Consider the following 21293-nt stretch of genomic DNA (forward strand, 5'->3'; position numbering starts at 1 on the left):
TCACAGGGCTGTGCCAGGTTGGGTGTTCACTCTCTGACTCTGGTTTGTCGCCTTCCCCGTTCTCGGCCGCTGCCGCCTCGGGCTGTTCAGTCGGTCCCGCGGCGCAGCTCGGGCGCTCCCAGGAATCTTCTTTAATGCCAGCCTGAAACCTCGAATCCTGAATAGGGTAGCTGGCCGCCTTCAGCATGGCACCGGCCTCCGGGATCCTGTCTGCATCCACAGCAGCCCTGGTGCCATGTTCCCTGTTTAGAGACTCGCTTTTGCAGCTAAGAAACAGTTCTTTTCCTGCTCCACTCTTCAAAGCTGTTGCCTGTAAATGAGGCAGTCTCTCCTGCCGGGGGCAAAGTGGCGGTCAGCCCCCACGACCAGCCAGCAGCAGCGGTCCTCCCTTAAGAGATGGCGAGAGGAAGGTCCACAAGTTTCCCGGCTGCCTGAGGCCCAGTGGCCGCCTTTTGCACCTCAGCTACTCCGCGCCAACCACCGCAGCCACCGCCATCTTGAAACCCAGATCTTTGACTTTTAATTGGAGAATTTAATCTGTTTATATTTAATGTCATCACTGATATGTTGGGGTTTAAACGTACAATCTTACTTTGGTTTTTTTCTTTTTTCCCCACCTGTTTCATTTCCATACAGATTACAACAATACATGTTTGACTTATTAGAATTCTAATATTAACTAGTACTTTTACCATTTCCCAGATAATATGAGGACTTTTAAACACATGAACTCCACTACCCCTCCCACATTTTGTGTACTGTTGACATGCATTTTAATTCTATGTCTATTTTAAACTCCACATTATTATTGTTTATACTGTACAGTCACTGTCATACAAATTTGCTCACATGTTTATCCTTTCAGGGCACTTCATTGCTTTCAGCACTTCTGTGTTTCTATCTGGGATCATTTTCTTCTGCCCGAAGACCTCTCTTTACTATTTCTTCTAGTATGTCTCTGCTGGTAATAAATTCTCTCAGTTCTTGTCTATCTGATAAAGTGTTTACTTCTTTACTTATGAAGGATATTTTCACTGCGTAGAAAATTCTAAGCTGGTAGTTGTTTTCTTTCAGTACTTTGAAGATGTCATTGCACTGTTTTTTTGTATTTCACTTTTTTCAGTTGAGGAGTCAATTCTCAGTCTTCTTTGAAGGTAATGTGTCTTTTTCCCTGGATGTTTCAAAGATTTTTCTCTTTGATTTTCATCAGTTTTACTATGATGTGCCTAGGTTTGATTTCACCTGTATTGATTCTGATGGAGGTTTGTAGAGCTTCATGAGTCCCTGTGTTTGGTATTTTTCTCAATAATATTTCTTTGAATATTATTGCTCCTGTTTTGTCTCTCCTCCTCTTTTGGGACTTCAGATTACATATGTTAGAACTGTTTCTTTATGTCTCAATACACTTTTCTGGAGAAACCTTTTTTAAAAAATTTAAACAGCTACAGACAAAAAGCACTCAATATTTGCAGATGTTCTTTTAGGTTACTACACTGCTTCATCAGTAGGTGGTGATTATGTCAAGAGGGAAACTAACTTATATGATGATAGGTAAAGGCTGGGGTCAGGACATATCTTAAAGAGACACAGAAGACATTGGGAAATCCTCTAGGCTTGCTGCTGGAACTCTCAAACAGTTAAGTCATCTAATAAATATTCTTTTGTCTTCATAGGAATTTTCCAAGTGAAAGGGATTTGGGACTCCCCCGTGAGGAAGAAACATAAGTTCCATAGCTCGTTAATAAGGGGCAGACTTCTCTTTGTAGTCATGTTTCCACTTGTTGAATCAGCTTTACAGAAGTTGTACATTTATGACATGTCTGTTTGTAAGAAGAGATGGAAAATATGAGAAACTCTAAAACCTGAAGTAATCTATTATGAGGCCGCAGGCTGAAGAACTTCTGTGGAATTTAATTCAGACTTCATTGCTGAAATCATTTATGCATGTCTGTATGGAGATATATATATACATATAAATATATATATGGATGGAGTTATATAGAGATATAAAGTTTGCTGCCAAAATTCATTTTGTGTCCTTTTAAATTTAACAGTGTACTTTACTGAAAGTATCTGAGAAGGCATCTCAGGAAAAGCCTTAAGTGGTCTGCTCCAGGAACTACTCACTCTTTAGCTAGCTCTGTGTTTTCAGCCTTATCCATGCCATGCGTGGTGATCTCACCTTTGATAATTACTTCATCTGGAGCCAGTTTTTCTACATACAACAAATTTTAAAACCTTGAGTATTTTTTATACTGCATTTCCCTAAGCTTGTAATTCAGTAGGCATGGGGGGTAACATTCTTTCACTGCTCCCTTGGTGTGAATCCTTTTCAGTCCTGAAACGATGGCTATTTTGCAAGGTTTAAGTATACCGCATGATTGCAGGTGCATCCATATGTATGCTGCTCATAAATGTCTGTGATCATTATTTGTTACTAGCTTTGTACTTTATACTTTGTACTTGTTGAGAGTTTTACAGTCAGTTGTTAGCTACTAAGAGTAAATTGCATGTTTGTTTTTCTTTACCCCACCTCTTTCATTATTGTTTAAAATGTCAGATTTGGGGAAACCTCAAGAGTCCCCTAAACCTCTTTAAGTACTTATAGACAAGGTTTTTCCTTGAATCACTTTTAAAATCCTTCCAACCATGTTGGCTGCTGGCCATACCAGCAGATTGTGAGAGAATTTTTTTAGGGTTGAAAGCCAGGGAGAAGCCTTCTGGGGGCATTTGGTTTTCTAGCACAGCTGCTGGTGCAGATCGTTGTGCTGATTGTTCTGCTTGGAGATTCTTGTGCATTTTTGCCAGTTAGAGCTGGAAAGGTTCCCAGGAGACCACAAACCCCAGCCCCTTCAATTTACATGAAGTGAAACTAAGACTCAGCCTAGTTAGCTGATGTACTGGCAAATGGCAAAACTCAGGACTACATCAATGAGTTGTCACTCATTTTTCTTCATTCTTCTACACACATCTATTGTAAAGAAACAGGACAGTATGGTGGTTAAAATACTTGATCTAGGAATGAGGAAACCTTAGGTCTAGATATCATAAAATGATTTTTTAAAAATGTTTAAATGCATGGCCTTCTTTTCCATCAGAACTTCTTTTACTAATTTTATTTTTTCTTCAAAATCTGACTCAAAAGTCTCCTTATTGCAGAAGCTTCCTAAGCATTCTTAGGCTGAATTAGTAACTGTCTCCCCTTTGCTTACAGGGAATTGTGCACATTCCTGTATTATAATACATATCATATGATAATGACTTATTCAATTATCTATCTGCCCTCTTTCCACCCACCCACTGCACCCAACTTCCCAAGACCAGCAACATCATCTTCTCCAACTTCAATTCCTAATGCTTGGCAGAGAGGCTGGCACTTTATGTGCTCTCAGTGTTTGATTAATGAATTAATGAGCCAGCCACTCTCTCACAGTCTTACACTATCAGGGAATTCTACACTTTATTGGACATAAAAATCATCTGCAGTCACTGGCATAAAATTCAGTTTTCCAGGCCATACCACAAGAGATACTAATTCAGGATAGGGGTAGGGTCTAAGAATCTACATTTGTATTAAGTAGCTGATGATTTGATACAAATTGTTCACACTTGGCAAGCTCTACTACTTCTTAGTCTTAATTGTATATCTCAATTATCTGTCACCTGAATAAAAACATAGAGCTCCTCTGCCCAACCCCTACCACCAATCTGTCACCACCATCTGACTCCCCAGTATGGGTACTGACATTTTAAACAAACCCTATGTCTCTCTTCCAATAAAATTTGTGAAAATGAAGAAGATAATATTTATAAACCATTTGAGTTCCTTAGAAGAAGGGTATCTCAGCTCATTAAAAAAATATTACATATTGTATTTTAAATTATAATGTTTAAAACTTACATATAGCCTTGTTGGATACACAGCATGTTTCAAATATATGACCTCATTTGAACCTCAGTAGTCTCTGTTAGTTTCTAGTTATATTCGGCACTGGTGTTGGCATTGTATACTTTGGTCTCGTTGTGACTTAAATACACCTTTGTGAACTAGTCTGAGAAACCAACCACCAACATAACGATATAATGACAAAGTGTGTTCTGAGTTCCAAACAAATGAGTGCTCAGAGGTCTACCTGTTTGAAGGTGGCACACTCATGCCTGCAGGTGTGAATAGACAATGGGGACAATTTTCTGTCTCGTGTGTGGTTCCTGGTCACCAGGGGCGTTGGCTGAGACTCAGTAATGTCAATATGGGTGATGCAAAGTATCTCTCCACTAGGAGCAGTTTGGAAAAAATACAGTCCTTGGGAATTCCAGGTAACATCTAAGGAGCCTGCAGGGATGCAGAAGTGATCCTATAACAGTTCTCTGGCATTCTCTGTTACAGCAGGCGGCCGACCGAAAGGGCTCTGCCACTTGAAATGAGAATGGCTGGATCACAATGGCAGCTCTGGGTTTAAAGGACTCTAGTCAGAGACCAGACGACTTCATGGAGAGCCAACTCCTCTGAATGGCCGGGGGGTGGAAGCAACCAAATGCCCTGGACCTTTCACTTGGGCCTCAAGCTCTTCCTTCTCCTGCCATCATCCTTCCAGTACTGGGCAGGAGCCGTGACTGCAGGCATCCTGGCCTCTGAGTGTATTATCAGACGAAAATGACAATGGCTACTAACAGACCACTAAGGGTATTCGAGTCACTTCTGCCCGTTGCCCAGCCCAGATATAGCTTTTATAACATGATGTCAAGTATTTCACCTATAATTGTGATGATTTTTAAAAATAATCACTTCATGTAAATTTCTCTATTTTAATCCAAGGTACTCTTCAGCAGAAATAAGGAAACAGTTCACCCTCCCACCAAACCTTGGCCAGTACCAGCGGCAGAGCATAAGTACCTCTGGCTTCCCCTCTCTTCAACTAGTAAGTATGAGTTACTGGTTTATTTGGCAAATGGTCAAGTGCAGAAGTGCTCGGCCTGTGCATTTGCTTCCTGATTCTCCTTAGATCTTCCTGCTGCCACCTTACATTCTCCAAGCACCAATTCCTAACTCCCTGCCTGCTTTTTGGTTCTGTTATAGGAGGCAGCCAACCAAAAAGGCTCGGCTGCTCAGAATAAGAATGGCTGGACAACATCCCTCTTTTCCTCTCCAACCAGGGTTTAAAGTGCAGATAGGACCTCCCAGGACTGTGGTTCTGGCCTCTCTGGATTTAGTGGGCTTCTGGGCTACTCAATTTCACCCAAATTATGGTTCATATGTAGGGGAGAGAGGTTAGCCTGGAAACTTAACCACCAATCATAGCATGCTTTTATTGGAAAAATGTATTTCAATATCTGAAAACTGGGTTACAACTTTCATTTTGTAAAATCACTTTCTTGGAAGTGTAATGTCCATACAATACAATCTACCCATTTTAGGTAGACAATTTGATGAGTTTGGGCAATTTATAGTCATTTAACTTCTATTCAATCAAGGAATAGAATATTTCCTTCATCCTAAAAAGTCCCCTTCTGCCTTTTTGCAGTCCGTCTCTTCTCCCAGCCCCAACCCAGGCAAGCACTGATGCGTTTCTGTCGTTATAATTTTGCCCTACCTGGAACTTTATGTAATTGGAATCATAAAGTATGTACCAACCTTCGTTTTTAAAACACACTTCCCTTTTTCAGTTGAAGATTACCTACATTTTTATATTAACACCAATTGTAGAGTGTACATACATATGTTACATTATTTAAGGACTGAAGGCCAGACATGTGCCAAGGGAGCTCACTGTGACTTAAATGAGATGGTCCGTCAGACCACAAGTGAGTGCTCACTTCCTTTGTGAGAGGCTCCAGCCTTCCCTGTGCTCACTTCCTCAGCAGCACAGCAGCACTTTCTTGCTCCTTCTGGTGGTTATCTTGAGGAGGTTAGGTTATTTTTTGTTTCTACTTATTACTTCAAAACCACTTCTGCTCTTAGAAATTTTGTAATCTTCCACTCAGTTTCCTGTAGCTGCCATTTTGTCTCCTGTAACAATTTACACGCCGTGTAACTGTGTATCTTTTAAAGGTATGTTTTACTGGAGTGTTTTGTGGTTATTTCAGAAGAATAATTTGTGTGTTGTGTCATGAATGAAATAGTAGTACTAAAGAATGCATAGCACCTTTTACTGCAAGAGGAAACTTGCGATGACATTTGGGGGCTTTTGCTAGACTGCACTTTTTATTCGTACTTTTCCTGTCTGTTTCAAAATTGCAGATTACAATAAAAGCATAAACCCGTGTTTTTGGATATGTTAGGTGAGCTTTAAACCAAGATAAATTAAACTTGTTTCTTGGTTTAATTTGATGCTAATATGTATTTAATTGAAAACCAAATTTTTTAAAAAATTCTGATTCAAGTTGTATTCCAAAATATGCAACATTTAGTTAAAAAGTGACTGGATGCACTTGAGTTTTAAGCAAGGTGGGAGGTTTTGGAGCTTTGCTTCTTTTAAATAAGTTAAGACTACAGCTTTCTGCAGTAGCTGTCTTGGGAAATAGTGTGAACATCACTGTTAAGAGACTTTAAGGAAGTTTAGCTAACAGGCTTTAACCCCTTCTCTCCACACCAGCTTTTACTTTTAATGCTGCAGCCTTAAATTTTGTCAGGAGAAATCCTTTTTTAATGTAAAATTAGTAAAAAATTGCTTAATGTTTGCAGGTCTTTTTCGGTAATTCTGCGTCCTCAATAGGTTTGAATGAAAGTGAATTTTGATGAATCACTTCATTAGCTAAGTAGTCAAGTTATCATGTGGCTTGGCTATCCATTTTCTAAGAGATGATATCAAGAAAATGGCAAAAATAAGCAACAATGTTAAGCTGTACAAGAATAACGTGTTCCTATTCATCATCATTTAATCCTGGTACTATTTGCACATGAATATCCTTTTAAATATTTCTGGTTATTTCAGTTTAGGTTTCTGAATCTCTTTTCCCATCTCTCTACTCCAGCTTCTGTCTGTTGTCCCTGCGCCTTCTACCTTCTTTTTTTTTTTTTTTTTTTAGATGAACAGTCTGCTTAGGAAATCCCATCTCCCTGCTTACTTACAGTCATCTAATAATGTCGTAATGCCGTGGCTGTCCTTTCCCATGAGTCATCTTCCCGAATGAAGGTTCCTCCAAAGAAATCACCCACTTACACGGTGATTTCCTTTTACCTTAAAATAATTATTCCTTTCCATAGAAAGATAATGGGACATTTCAGCAAGATTCATTTCTAGCAAGGCAGAGGAATAGTTTTATCATCTAAAGACTTTCAACCTGAAGCCACTTTAGAAAACTTTCCTTATATGAGAGGCCATCAACTGTTCATTGTAATTTTTTGGCCAGTTGAAAAATAAGACCAAGTGCATTTCAATCTTTGTTTCTCTTACATTATTTATATAACCACCTTTTCAACAACCCCACATGCTGGTGTAAATGGTTGTTTAATTTTAAAAAGCATCTAATTGAAGCCAAATTATTTCGAACCCAATCAATTACAAGTTTGTTTTTGTTGCCGATGTTTTGCAAAAATGAAGAACTTGGAATCAAACGAATCTGGAGTGAAGTATAATTGCCTCTTATTTGTTATATAATTTGGGACAAGTTACTTAAGCTCTCTGAAGGTTTCAGTTTCCTCATTTGCAAGACTGGCATAATAATGCTGTTCCCATTAGGGTTAATAGATCCTGTGTAAATAGTGGCTAAGATTGCTGTCATGTATTTGTCACTATGGAGACACTGTGGGAGAGAAGATGAGCAGGAGACGGTTTTGGCTGTAAAGGGCTTTATGATCTATTGGGGAGAACAGATAATACAGAGGATCCATACTGGCTTCAAATGTGGTCAGTGTTCAGAAGAGAAAAGGAGACATGATGTAACAGGAGGTAAAGGCTCAACGGAGGAGGCTGAGAAGACGTACAGGAAAGGTTCTCAGCCCTGACTGCACATTACAGTCACCCGGGGACCTTTAGGTACATTCCTGTAGCCAGGCCCACCACAGAACAGTTAAATCAGAATTCTTGGGGGTGGGGACCAGGCATTAATATTTTAAAGTTTCCTGGGGACTTTAACATGTGGCACAGGTTGAGAATAGTTTAAAGAACTTACTTATATAGGCAGAAGTATTCCAAACAGGGGAAAGAATATAAAGAGAGGTAAGGTTTCTTTTGCTGCCCTGTGTGCTCTGAATTGTGGAATATGGGGCAGCCAAAACCACTTGCTAACCCTATGGATATATCCCTATGTAAATATGGTGGCTTCTGTCATAAATCTAATAAATCAAATGAGAGGAAAGGTATGTGTTTGATTTTCTGTTTGTTTGTTTTATTTGGGTTTTTTTTAAAACCGTACTTGTAAATGTTAGCTGTGATAATTGTGTGTATATACATTTTCAAAGTAGATAAAATATTTTAAAATTTTGCACTTTTGAATATGAAGGGGCTCCATCATTTAGAGTTGGTTTTCTGGACATGATGAAAGATTTGCTCTGGGTCTGTGAGACACTGTCACCCAAGTCCTTTGTGACCAGGGCCAGAGAGAGGGGCTCTGGCTAGTACATACGCCTGTGTGTAGACTCGCCCATTGGCCTTGGCCCACACAGGTTGCCAGCCATCTGTGTGGGAAAAAAATTCTACGTTCCATGTCTCTGTTAATATGAAACTGTAAAATACTAAAACTATTTTCTGATTATTGAAAGTAGAAAGGGGAGTGAAACATACAAGAGATGAAAGGGATGGGATCTATGCCCTAAGGTAGTGAGAAGGATTTGAGATGTCGTGTACATGGTTAATAACCTTAAGCTTCATTTTTATGGAGGGAAAAATCCTATTTTTGAAAATGAGAGAAGTATTAAAGTAAATTGGGGTGAATCAGCTGAACCATAACAGCTCTGGCTGAAGAAAAGGATGTAAAAAGCCACATCCTGGATATGTACCAAAACACCATGGTTACATGACATGTTTGTATATCTAACATTTATGTTTAAAAAAAAAAAAAGAAGTCTCATACCTTAGAAGGCATTCATTTTTTAACGTGTATAGGCTTCTATGCATAAAGCAACCTTCTTCTTCTACAGCTAAGGATGACTTAAGTGAGGAATTGTTTAATAAATATGGTCCTCTCTTCGTCTTCTCATTCTACTGTTCTTTTGTACTTCGTCATTTAAGGAGCTGGGCTATTCTTAGGTTTCATTGATTGCACTGGAGGGGACAAGATGGAAAATGAAGATGTTTATATAGTTTTCATGCAAATTTACAATGGAAGATGAAATGAGACAGTGGCAGGCACTGCGCATGCAGAGCAGGCATTTCATTAGGGTCACTGTACAAAAAGGAATCAAGTCAGCCTTAGTAAAAATAGCCTTGGTTTGATGCCCTGGATGGCATGTCAGCATCTTCTGCTCTGGCTTCAGTGGACCACTGCCATGAGGGGAAGCAGGAAAACGTTGTCTAATCTAGGCCACAAAGTACAGTGAAATCACTGAAGCCAGAAGAACCTTACTGCCTTCAGGGAAAGGGAATAGGGACACCAAAGAGATGCTATTTTAAATTGAGTGGTCTGTGAAGGCCTCTATCTCGGGAAAGAAGATACTCAGGCAGAATTCTGAATAAACTTGATGGATATTCAGAGGAAGGCTATTCCAGTCAAAAGGGTATTCCAAGTACAAGGTCCCCAAGAGTGCACAGCATGCTTCAGAAACAGCAAGGAAGCAGAATGTGGCCTGAATGGAGTGGGTAGTAGGAGATGAGATCACAGGGAAAGCAGAGCTGGGTCATAGACCCTGAGGTCTCATAGGACCATGAAAGAACGTTGGCTCATCCTCTGATTAAAATAGGAAGCCACTGGAAGCATTGACCACAGGCCAGGCCCAATGTCACTTTTTATAAGGATCACTTATAGAGTCCTTTTTATAAGGACCACTCTAGCTGCTATGTGGAAAACAGACTGGAAGGGAGAGGACAGTTAGGAAGATGTCACAATGACTCAGGGAAGCGATGGCAGTAGAGAAGGTGAGAAGTGTTTGGATTCTGGATATATTTCAGAAGGAAAGTGAGTAGGATTTTCTGATGGATTATATGAAACATGTAAGAGAAAGAGAAGAATCAACATTGGCTTCAAAATTTTTGGCCTAGGAAACTGGTGGAACGGAATTGCCACCGAGGTGCAGAGCCTTGGAAGGTATGTGAAGAGCAGATTGGCAGGAAAATTAAGGTTGGTCTTGAATGTGTTATGTTTGCAAGGCCTTTTAGATTACCAAGTGGTGGTGTTGAGGTGTAATTGGAAAAGTCAGTCTGGATTTTATGGCAGAAGTTGAGGATGCACATATAAATTTGTAATTAAAAAAAAAATAGATGGCAGTGGATGAGATGATCTGGGAGTGAATGCAGATGAAGAAGAGAGGTTTTAGGACTGAACCCTAGAGCACTGCATAGTAGTAGAAGACCCTAGAAAAGGTGGAATCCCAAATGTAGGGAGACCCAACTGTTCCAGTTTGCCCAGGACTGAGGAGTTTTCCAGTACATGGGACTTTCAGAGACTTGGACTTACTGGGTGTTCGCCCTTCATGGGAAGAAAGCATTTTAAGAGGGAGAGAGTGATCACCTATGTCTAGTGCTGTAGATAAACCAGGACTGAGCAGAGACCATTGAATTTGGCAACATGGCAGTCTTGGGTGACTTTGACAAGGCTTGTCTGTCATGAAGAGCCAAGTAGATGTGAGGACCACTCTCTGTGGGGGTACAGGTGCACTGCCTGAAAACATCATGCCTCTTCCCCAGTGCCACCCAGAGTGGCATGAAGCCTCCCCAACCCTGTAACAAAGGCTCCAGGTCTTTGTGACTACCTGCCTGATTTGGGGCAAGTCATTTAACCTCCCTGTTTGCAATATCCTTATTTGTGAAATATTGTTCTGATTTGCTATTTGAATCAGCTGTCAATATGTTATCTGTATACCACACTATGATAAGATCTATGTATTTTAATTTTAAACAGATATGGTTCTGGTGCTGTAAGAATTTTTAATTTCAAGACAAATTGAATCCTAGCCCTTGTCAGGAGAAACAGCCTTTGACATGTGTTAGAGGACAGGAAAAAGCTCAAACCTACTTAATTTTAAAAGTGAATATTTGGCTGTGGATAACTTAAGCTTGTAGGATATTTATAATTTGTGGGTGTGTGCATGTATGTGTATTTCTAGTCTACTGACTAGAACTCTGAAAAAAACATAACTATGAAGAAAGACTGCATAATCTTTCATAAGAGAAGTGTTGAAAATTGCTTGCGGGCAATGACTATGTTTCCCCAGCCTACTACCTGATAATGTAGGACTCCAAAGAGTATTTGTTGAATGAATGAAAGTAGGTGGATCAGCCAGAGCACCAGAACCAGTAGGAAGTACATATGCACATACATTAAGGCACTGGTTTACTCACTAGTGGTGGCTGGCTAAGCAAGCCCAAAATCTATAGGGCAGGCAGGAAGGAAAGATCAAAAGCAGACTGGAATCCCCCAAGCATAAGCCAAACCTTGGAGTCTCCAAACTTCAAGAGCACCTCCACCTTCTTAGAAAAGGCTTCCTACTGGTTAAGTTAGGCTCACCCAAAGTAATCTCTTTTTTGATTAACTTAAAGTCAACTGATTAGGGACTTTAATTACACTGGCAATATCTCTTCACAGCAGCACCTAAATTAGTGTTCAATTGTACAACAGAAGGGTTTGTGTACACTGCAAAACATCTGTAGCCTACCTTCTGTCCTCCAGCTCTTGCAAGGGAAACTCTTGTAGCTTGCTCTATCTGGAAACATACTAGAAAGGGAATTCTGGGGAGTATAGTTCAGCTTAGCCAAGTTGACACATCATGAAGCCATCACAATAGGTAAACCTGGTTTAGGATCATTTGCTGCCTTAGGTATTTTTATTTGTTTTATTTAAAAATTGGGGGGGGGTTGTTTGTTTTGATTTTGATTTCTTCTTACACTATCTTAACAAATGATATACCCAGTAGGATAATTCATGGTATAAAGGTGACCTTCTTGAAATTGCTTTGGATCATACTATTTAAACTAGTCTTTGGTCTTCATTGACTAGGAGGCCACCTACACCTCAACAGCTGAGAAAACAAAATAGTTTTCATGTTTGGCTTTTAAGCTTCCAAGGCCCCAAATCCTGCCTTGGGCAGATCTTAGAACACCAGTCCACCCTATCATACCTTATTCCCAAGCTTCATCCCCAACGAAATGCAGTGCCTCTGTAACTCTCTTCTGAATTTGCTTTCTCCTTTGTTCACCACTTAATACATGTGTGTGCTCATGTGCTTACGGATGTGCTGGTGTGTGTATGTTGATTGCCTCATAGTAAGGCCTACTCTTGAGACTTGGACTTCAGAGAGCTTAGAGAATAGACTTCTTTTATGGTTCCTGGTTATTATTTGAATTTGCTTTAGGCACAACTCTTGGAGGCCTAGTTAACAACAGTTGGGGTCTCCACCCACTTGCCAATAGCAAAACTAGTTTACATCACATATGGAATGACCAGTTTCCCCCCGCAAGGGGAAACAAGTTATTAAATGCCAACTTGTGCATAGGGTAGTGCTAGAACCGTACTCAACAACTCTATCATTACTGTTTGTATTTACAGTCTCCTCAGTCCTGGAATATATTCAGACCTCAAGAGTTTATGACCTCCCCATCTATTGAGTATATTGCGCTTGGCATATTGCCACACAATCAGGGCTCAAATGATGATAGCCGTGCTCTTTATCAAATCCCCCCTCCGAAGATGGCATTATTTATATGTGAGAAGGTTTCAAATTTCACCATCTCATGGTTGATGAGAGTGCGGCTTCGTGAGAGGAGCTACCCGTGCTCTTCTGTGTGACGTGCACTCAAATGCTCAGCAAATAATTGCCAGGTGAGAGAGTCGCCATCCTTTTCTCCCTGGACAGTCTATCTTGTAGCAGGTGCTGCTATCAGACAGGTTTTTTCATCATTGTGGCTTTGTATTTCAGAGACATGACAAGTATTCTTCTTTGGCTGGAAGTGAATTTTTTTCTCTGGTAATTGTACACAAACGTCATTTCTCCATAAGACTTCTTAAGTTACTAGTGCTTGTGCCACCTTCCTTCAAACTGTGCTTCAATTTAATTATAAGTGTATATTTCCAGCACCTCTGCTTGAGTGATTACTATTCTTCATAATAAATTTACATTTTTTATTACTTTTATTTTTTTAAATTTATTTACTGTTATTACTTTGAGCAGCCAATCTCATGAGAAGTTCAGAGCTGAATTTGTAGGTAATGATAAATGTATTTTTTGACTTGTTTCCAAACACACTTATTATTGCCTCGTGTTTTAATTATTTCATAAAATACAGATTCCTTGAATGGCCTGCAAGAGAAAACAATCAAAATTATAATGGTTAACACTATGAGCCTACCTAGGTTTGAATTCCATTATGGGCTACTTCCTAGCTGTGTAATCATGGCATATTATTAAATATCTAGCCTTCAACTTTATTATCTGTAAAATAGGGAAACAGGTTAAACATCCCTAATCCAAAAAATCAAAAATCTGAAATGCTCCAAATCTGAAAATGTTTGATTATCTACATGACGCCACAAATGGAAAATTCCATACCTGACCTCACATGACTGGTCACAGTCAAAACTCAGTCAAAACTTTGTTTCATACACAAAATTATTTAAAATGTTGTATAAAATTACCTTCAGGCTACGTGTATAAGGGGTATATGAAACATAAATGAATTTTGTGTTTAGACTTAGGTTCCATCCCAATATAATGAGACATATTACAAAATCCAAAAATACAAAATCTGAAACACTTCTGGTCCCAAACATTTCAGATAAGGGATATTCAGCCTGTAATGTGTACCTCATAGGGTACTAATGAGGATTAAAGGAGGTAATCTATATAATGAACTAGTCCAATTATTGAGCTCATAGTATGCGCTCAATAATGATTAGTTCAATGAGTATAAACTTTACAATAATAAGGTTGGGGATGCAAAAAATTCAGTTTTCTTCATTTCCTATAGAAGCCATTTCAAGCCCTGATGCTAAACTCTCTATTCCATGTGGTGGTTGGGCAAGGGCAGAGGAGAGGGAGCGTCTACTTTCTCTTTTGAGGTTGGTCTTATGTACGTGTCTGTGGCAGATTTATTTGTTCTGTGCACAGATGACGCCTGTGTTCCCTCTGGCAGAGTTCAACAGCATCCTTTTGTGAACTCAGTCCCCACCTGGCTCCTGCGTAGGCTGAACTCTGGCTCCTTTAGCCCCTGCTGGCCCCAGTTGCTTCAATGTTTTAAAAATTGTTATTAGCATATTCATTATTACAAATCATGATTTTTCTTTATGCCCTTTACCTGACCTGTCCCTCTTCAAACCCCCTCCCTCCCTCCAACCCCATCTCTAGTAACCTTAGGTTTGTTCTCTCCTAAAAGTTCAATGAATTGCTGTGGTCTTTTCTTTTGAGAGGCACCCTTGTAAGGACTATGGTCCTTTCCTCCACTGACCTCCAGATCCCCAGTCAGAACCAAGGGAAGACTAAAGGATGATCTGTCCTGTCACTTTCTCTTCTGTCCCCTTTTATCTGCCATCCACCTTCAAGAATCCCAGACAGGAAGTAGGGTGTGTTCTGCCCAATTCCCCAATTCATCCTGACTCCCCAACACAAGTCATTCACGTGTCCACCACCACCAGGGACAGCAAGGGTGGGGAGGGGACAAGACAAGCCACATTTACATTCTCTAATCTTATTTCCTTTTTGTCTCTTCAGTGACACTTTGTTCCTCCTCTCCAACCTGAAGCCTTTACTGGTGTTTGCTTTCAAGGGGATGAAAAACCGGTTTTGTCAGCACTTCCTTGGGATATGTTCTTGTCCCACATTCAGGCAGGACAAGTCCAGAATCCGGGGTGTTTGTTTTGTTGGAATATTGGGGGGTAGAGGTAGAGGAAAACAGTGCCTCCTTGGGCTGGTGACTCCAGATAGTCCATCATAAACAAACACTCCATAGAGCTGCTATTATTTTTATTACACAAAATCTACTTGATCCAAGGGATTCTTTTATTTCCTAAGGCAGTGGTTCCCTAAGCCTTTGGATTTCACAGAAAAAAAAAAAATTGTTTAATAGGGAACTGGTGAAGGATTGCCAACTTTTAATTTTATTGACTAAAGAAAAATATTTTTTTTAAATACCCCTCTATTTCTATCATTTATTTTATTGCCTCCCTCTTCCACTGGGTGGATAAAATTGAAGCACAAAGAACAGTTCTTTTAATGTGAGCTAATGTGGCCGTATGAAAACTCAGCAGCTTTGTGCATTTGCTCATATAGCTGCAGTCCAGTGAAAACTTCTTCCAGACTAGCACCAGTCAGCCAGTGGCGTTTGGAAATCACTGCGTTGGAGTGTTTCAGCCATGGAGTCTGGTTCACTGTCGCCTGTGATTATGTATGAAGCGCTTTCAGGAAGCAACATATAGGATAACTCGGGCCAAAGGAAACACTGTGCCTAAATACTCAGCCAGAGAAGGGTTGGGTTTGCCTGAATTTCTGGAAAATTGCCGCCATTCACGAGTTCACTTGTATTTGGGTAAACAATCGTGGCCTCAGAGAGCGTTTGCAGGAGAAATTATAAAAATTCAGCAAAGCCTTGTGATCTCATTTTGGATCTCCTCAGGATTCCTCATCAAGATGCAATTAAGCAGAGAAAAATTCTGCCTTGGGGTGTGATTTTAATTACTCATCACGTTATGACTTGACTTTCCGTGCTGCGTTTCTTTTCCTTTCCATATCCCGGCTTCTGTGTTTGACAGCTCCTCCAAAGAGTCACTTTGTTTTACGCTGAGTGAAGCACTTGCTAAGTCGAAAGGGAAGGCAAGGCAGGCGTCTGCTATTACCTTAGGCCTTTACCAGGAAGCCCGTGTGGGAACCTTTTTTTTTTTTTTGCTTTTCCCCACCCCTCCAGCCTCAGTTTTATGACCCTGTGGAACCGGTGGACTTTGAAGGACTTCTGATGACACACCTGAACAGCCTGGATGTGGAGCTGGCGCAGGAGCTGGGAGACTTCACCGATGACGACTTGGACGTGGTGTTCACGCCAAAGGAATGTAGGACTTTGCAGCCCTCTTTGCCGGAGGAAGGGTAAATCATTTTCTTAAAATGTAGATGGGGTTGTGACTGTCGTGGCTGTTATTGGTAAGCGGGGAGATGCCCTAATTCTGATCTTTTAAAAAAATAAATAAATAATATGACTCAGTCCGTTAAGATGTGACGAACCACTGTCTGGTACTGTCACCTTGGTTTGGCCAGAGGCTTTGAAAAGCCATGTGAGACTAAGCCAGTTCAAGAGGTGTTATAGGGTAAGATGGAATGTTCAAGAAGAGGTTAAAGTGCAGGCTCTGGAGCCAGACTGCCTTGGATGTGTGCTCAGTGACCCTGGATGAGTCACATGACCTCACAAAGCCTGTTTTTTCCATTTGTAAAAATGTCAAGATTTTCATAATAATCATAGAGAAGCATTTTAATTATTTCCATATAAGAGACTAGATCAGGTTAGAAACAAAAGTTCAACCCACATCTATTGAGCATCTACTATGTTCTGGATACTGGGATAAAAAGTCCCTTCGCTTAAAGAAAGTTTTGTCAAGTGGATAAATAATGGGGAAGCTTGGTGGGGAGAACATGTATGTAAATAGCTTCTCAGGGCTTGAGTTTCTACAGTGGGTTAGTCTCAGTGTTTATAGGCATTAGCTCTTGGTATCAGACTAACTGTGGAATTGTATCTAAACGGAACTCCTGTTAACTGATAGTGTAAAAATCAATGTCTCTTTGGATGAACTTTTATTTGCACTCATTTTAAAATCAAAATTAAGATTCACATGCTCCTGGACATTTTCAACCTTCTTATTTTCCCCAAAAAGTCCCAGAAAAAAGATCATGAAACACAGCCTGTACCGTCATTACTTTGAGATATGCAAGTTCTATTTTGGATTTTATTTTATCATGGTTTAGGGAGCCTAGATGACAGTGATGATGTGATATTATTATGACCCTTTGCTCTCCTGTTCAGAGAGTTCTCACTCACACAGGAGAGCTGACTATATGTGCAGCTCTAATGTTTTCAAAGTAATCATTTCCCAAATAACAAAAACACTGGGAAACATTTTTTTCCTGTCATCAGTCCATTTATTCAGGTGTGACTTTAATACAGGTAACACCTATTATTTTCGCCTTTGGTAGAAAATCATTTAATTTAATTTCTTTGTGTAAAATATATGATTAATTGCCTTTAAATATGGCCAGAATCTCGGAAAAAATCTGTTTAAAATACTACAGTAATTTTAAAGGATGGAAGATTTTTTTTAATTTAAAAAAATAGAAGCGTTGATTTTTGAGCATATTATTTTCTTGTCACCAGAATTTACAGCTAACACATTATATGTATGATGACTTTAAAAAAACCTCTACTATTTCCACGGTTGCCAAAAAGTCTTCTGTATAGTTAAGGCAGGGGAAGGTGTCATGGTCATCATCAGAGTAAACGGTAGCTGACTCCCAGTGAACACCTCGTGCTTAGCCCAGAACTGTATGTTAAACTGTGACAGCATAGTGGCTACAAGTGTGGACTCCACAGGTGAGCTGCTGGGTCCAAGTCCCTGCTCTGCCACTTGCTGTGTGACTTGGAGCAAGATCCTTAGCATCTCATTCTTCTGCAAAATGAGAATAATAGTAATACCTGCCCTAGGGGGCAGATTGAGAATTAACTGAATTAATATACGTAAAGTGATTACATCAGTGCCTAGTGCGTAGTAAATGGTACATAAATGTGAATTATTACATATAGGTCTTTTTATATGCCAGACACTCTTCTAAGTGCATTGTACACTTACTTATTTGATTTTCATGACAACTCTCTAAAGGAGGCACTCTTTCTATTAATATCACCACATTAAGGTGAGGAAACTGAGGCACAGAAGGGTTGAGTTACTGGCCCAAGGTCATATAAGACATGAAGCTGGGATTTGGGCAGCTGGGGCCCAGAGGCCATATGTCCATTCTAATATTTCACCTAATACTAACAGCAAGTCCACAGGTGGGTACCGTTCTTATCCCCTTTATACAAAGAAGAAAATTAAGACTTGGAGCATTTAGACCTATTTATCCCTAGTACTAACACATTTGCAACAGCAGCAAAAAGCTTTGCTGCTATCATTATTTCTGATTTCAAGACTCTGAAACACTTAAAGAGCATCTCTCATGGCACACTCCTAAGCAGGTATGACAGGAACCCCCAAATTCAGGATCACCGACTGAAGCCAGTGCCTGCCAATTCATCAAAGCATAAGACAACTGTTCTTTTTCTTGGCTTTCAAAAAAGAGATTGTGCATGTCTTAACAAGGTTACACATGAGCAAAAAATGTGTCCAAATTACCCCTGTTAGAGAAAGGTATTTATGCTTATTTTTCTTGTTTGTATTTTATGACAGCTAGTTCTACCTGTCTGTGTCAGGATGCCTTCAGGGATAGGTATAGCTTAACATGATTCTTTCTCTATAATAAAGAAAACCCACAAAGCATAAAACGCCAACAAGTTTCCTCATCAGAGTAAAAATGTTATTGCTCAGAAATACTTCAGACACTTGAATGGGCAAGAATATCCTTAGTATTCTCATTAGTATGGATTTGAAATCATGTCACACTCCGGGTTGTAAGGGATTGTTTTGTTGTTTGTTACCCAGTAATGACATATTTTCATTTCATTTTCCACCTGATTAGGGTTGAACTGGACCCCCATGTCAGGGACTGTGTTCAGACCTATATTCGGGAGTGGCTAATCGTGAACCGGAAGTAAGTTACCTTTTTCCCCTTCTTTATGTATAAATATTAATTTTATATTGTTAGCTTCATATTTTTTCAATTAATCAACTTTGTTCGAGCAGTTTTAGATTTATAGAAAAATCAAGCAAAAAATACTGGGAGCTCTCTCTTCCACACACACACAGCTTCCCTCATTATTAACATCTTGCACGGTGGGGTACATTTGTTACAATTAAGGAGTCAATATTGATACACTATTATTAACTACAGTTCATAGTTTACATTAGTAGTCATTTTTCATGTTGTTATTCTGAGGGTTTTGACAAATGTATAATGACATGTATCTGCCATTAAGGTACCATACAGAATAGTCTCATTGTCCTAAAAATCCCCTGTGCTCCACCTATTTAATCTGTCCCTTCCTCTCCGGCAACCACTTATCTTTTTTATTGTCGCCATAATTTCACCTTGGTTCTCCACGTCTTTTGGTGTCTTGATAGTCCATTTCTTTTTATTGCTGAATAATCTTCCATTGTATAGACGTACCATAGTTTGTTTATCCATTTACTTATTAACGAAGAAAGTTACACTTTAAACATAAAGAATAGAGCCTTTTTATTTTCATGCTGATGAATTCCTGGGGGGAAAAAAATAAATGAATCGAAACTTGGCTTCAAATTCAAAAACATCTTTAATGTGACCAAGAAATAAATTACTTGTTAGCCTTGTAGTCAAAAAGGAAGGAACCCTTCCTCTCCTGGGTTAATCAAACTTTCTGTGATATTGTTCTGAGCTTTTTATCTCCCTGCCACTGACCTGGACAGCACTCTCTCATGAGAAACATTCCTACATGCTGAAATTCTCAACCTGTGTGTGTACGCATTGGGGGGTGGGATGGGGACTGTCTGCAAACTGGGGCAGAGGCTACAAGAGACACATTAGAGAACCTTTGAGAAGACATAAGTCATTTGAAATTCTGAATGTCTCACCTCTCCTATACCCCACGAAGAATTACTGTCCTTTAGGATAAACGATGAAAGACTTTGGGGATTGGGTTTTATCCGGCTCCTGGAAATGTGCCATTGAATTTGTGCTGGTCTATCCTGGAGTAATTTCAATATGCATACTACTTTCAATAGCTGAGAAAAAGAAAGCATCACTTATAAAAAGTAATTAAGAGACAGTTAAATGCTAATCTATCATTCATTCTAATATGAATGGAAAGTGAAGTTTCCCGGGTAGTCAAATGCTTTGCTGGTAATAAATAAGAGTTTCAGAACAAGTTGTTCTCAAGCTTTTAAACTTTATAATTAGAGGTACTTTCTGGATATTAATGTTCTAAAACAATCTGAGAAGGAATGATAAATAGGAAGGTCCATTTTACTGCATTTGTTTTACAGATTTATTTTCTATTTGGGATGCTGTAATTTTTCATTCCTCATGGCAATGCAAGCTCCCTGGAATATTCTTTTTTCTCTATCTTGCATAAACTTAAAAGAAAAAAGAGGACTATTTAGAATACTCATTGCAGAAATTTTAGGAATTATAGGGAAACAAAACAAAAATCATTCAATTTCACTATAGATAGATAACCACCATTAACATTTGATGTATAGCCTTTGAATTGTGCTTCTCTGCATATGATTATATAAAAACTAAATCAGCATATAATACTATTTTGTAGCTTACATTCTCAATTTTTACAGTGAGTGGTGATTATCTCTCTTGGCTATTAAATATTCTTCCTCAACACAATTATTAATGATTGTATTTGTTTATACCAAAATTCATTTAACCAATTTTAATATTTAGATGATTCCCTGTTTTTCAGTGTTATACTTGAAGTGCACCTATGTTATTCTCACTAAAACATTGTGCACATTTATGATTTTTGTCCTCTGGAATAAATTCCTGCAAGAGGAATTTCTGTGTCTAAGGGTATACATAAATTTAAGGATTTGGGAATAATGGGTCAAAGATTATTGATAATACATGCATGAATCCTCTAGAATATTGAATGTTATCACTTATTAACATTTCCAATTTTATTTGTAAAAAGGTTGCCTTTTGTTTGCACTTTCTTTGATTATTAGATTGGGCATCGTTTCCCCATATGTTTGTTGGCCATTTGTAATTTTTCCTTGGTGCTCTGCATATTCGTGAAATTTGTGCATCTCTATTAATGTATTTGCTGGTCTTGTTTATTTTTAGGAACACTTTCATTTGTTAAAGATATTAACCCTTGGTATATCATATATTATAAATTCTTTACCCAGCATGCCTTTTGTCTTTTAAAATTATAATTTTTAACATTCAGAATTATTTATGTAATTAAATCTATTTTGATATTTTCCATATGATTTCTACTTCTGATGTCATGTTTAAAATTCAATTCACAAAGCTAATATTATTTCCTAGGAGTTTTGAATTAAAGTATTAATCCAGACCATTAGCC

The 21293-nt window shown here is 39.0% G+C and overlaps 1 protein-coding gene across 1 annotated transcript in view; it reads left to right on the forward strand.

Annotated features, from left to right (window-relative positions):
• The window catches only part of DOCK8 (dedicator of cytokinesis 8), a 202812-nt gene that overhangs the window by 43671 nt on the left and 137848 nt on the right, over positions 1-21293 (forward strand). The window contains exons 2-4 of the mRNA XM_063081294.1: positions 4817-4919; positions 15987-16162; positions 18797-18868. Coding sequence (XP_062937364.1) covers positions 4817-4919; positions 15987-16162; positions 18797-18868 — 351 coding nt within the window. The remainder of the gene's footprint in view (positions 1-4816; positions 4920-15986; positions 16163-18796; positions 18869-21293) is intronic.

The sequence above is a fragment of the Cynocephalus volans genome, chromosome 16, assembly GCF_027409185.1.
Source record: "Cynocephalus volans isolate mCynVol1 chromosome 16, mCynVol1.pri, whole genome shotgun sequence".
Taxonomy (NCBI): Eukaryota; Metazoa; Chordata; class Mammalia; order Dermoptera; family Cynocephalidae; genus Cynocephalus; species Cynocephalus volans.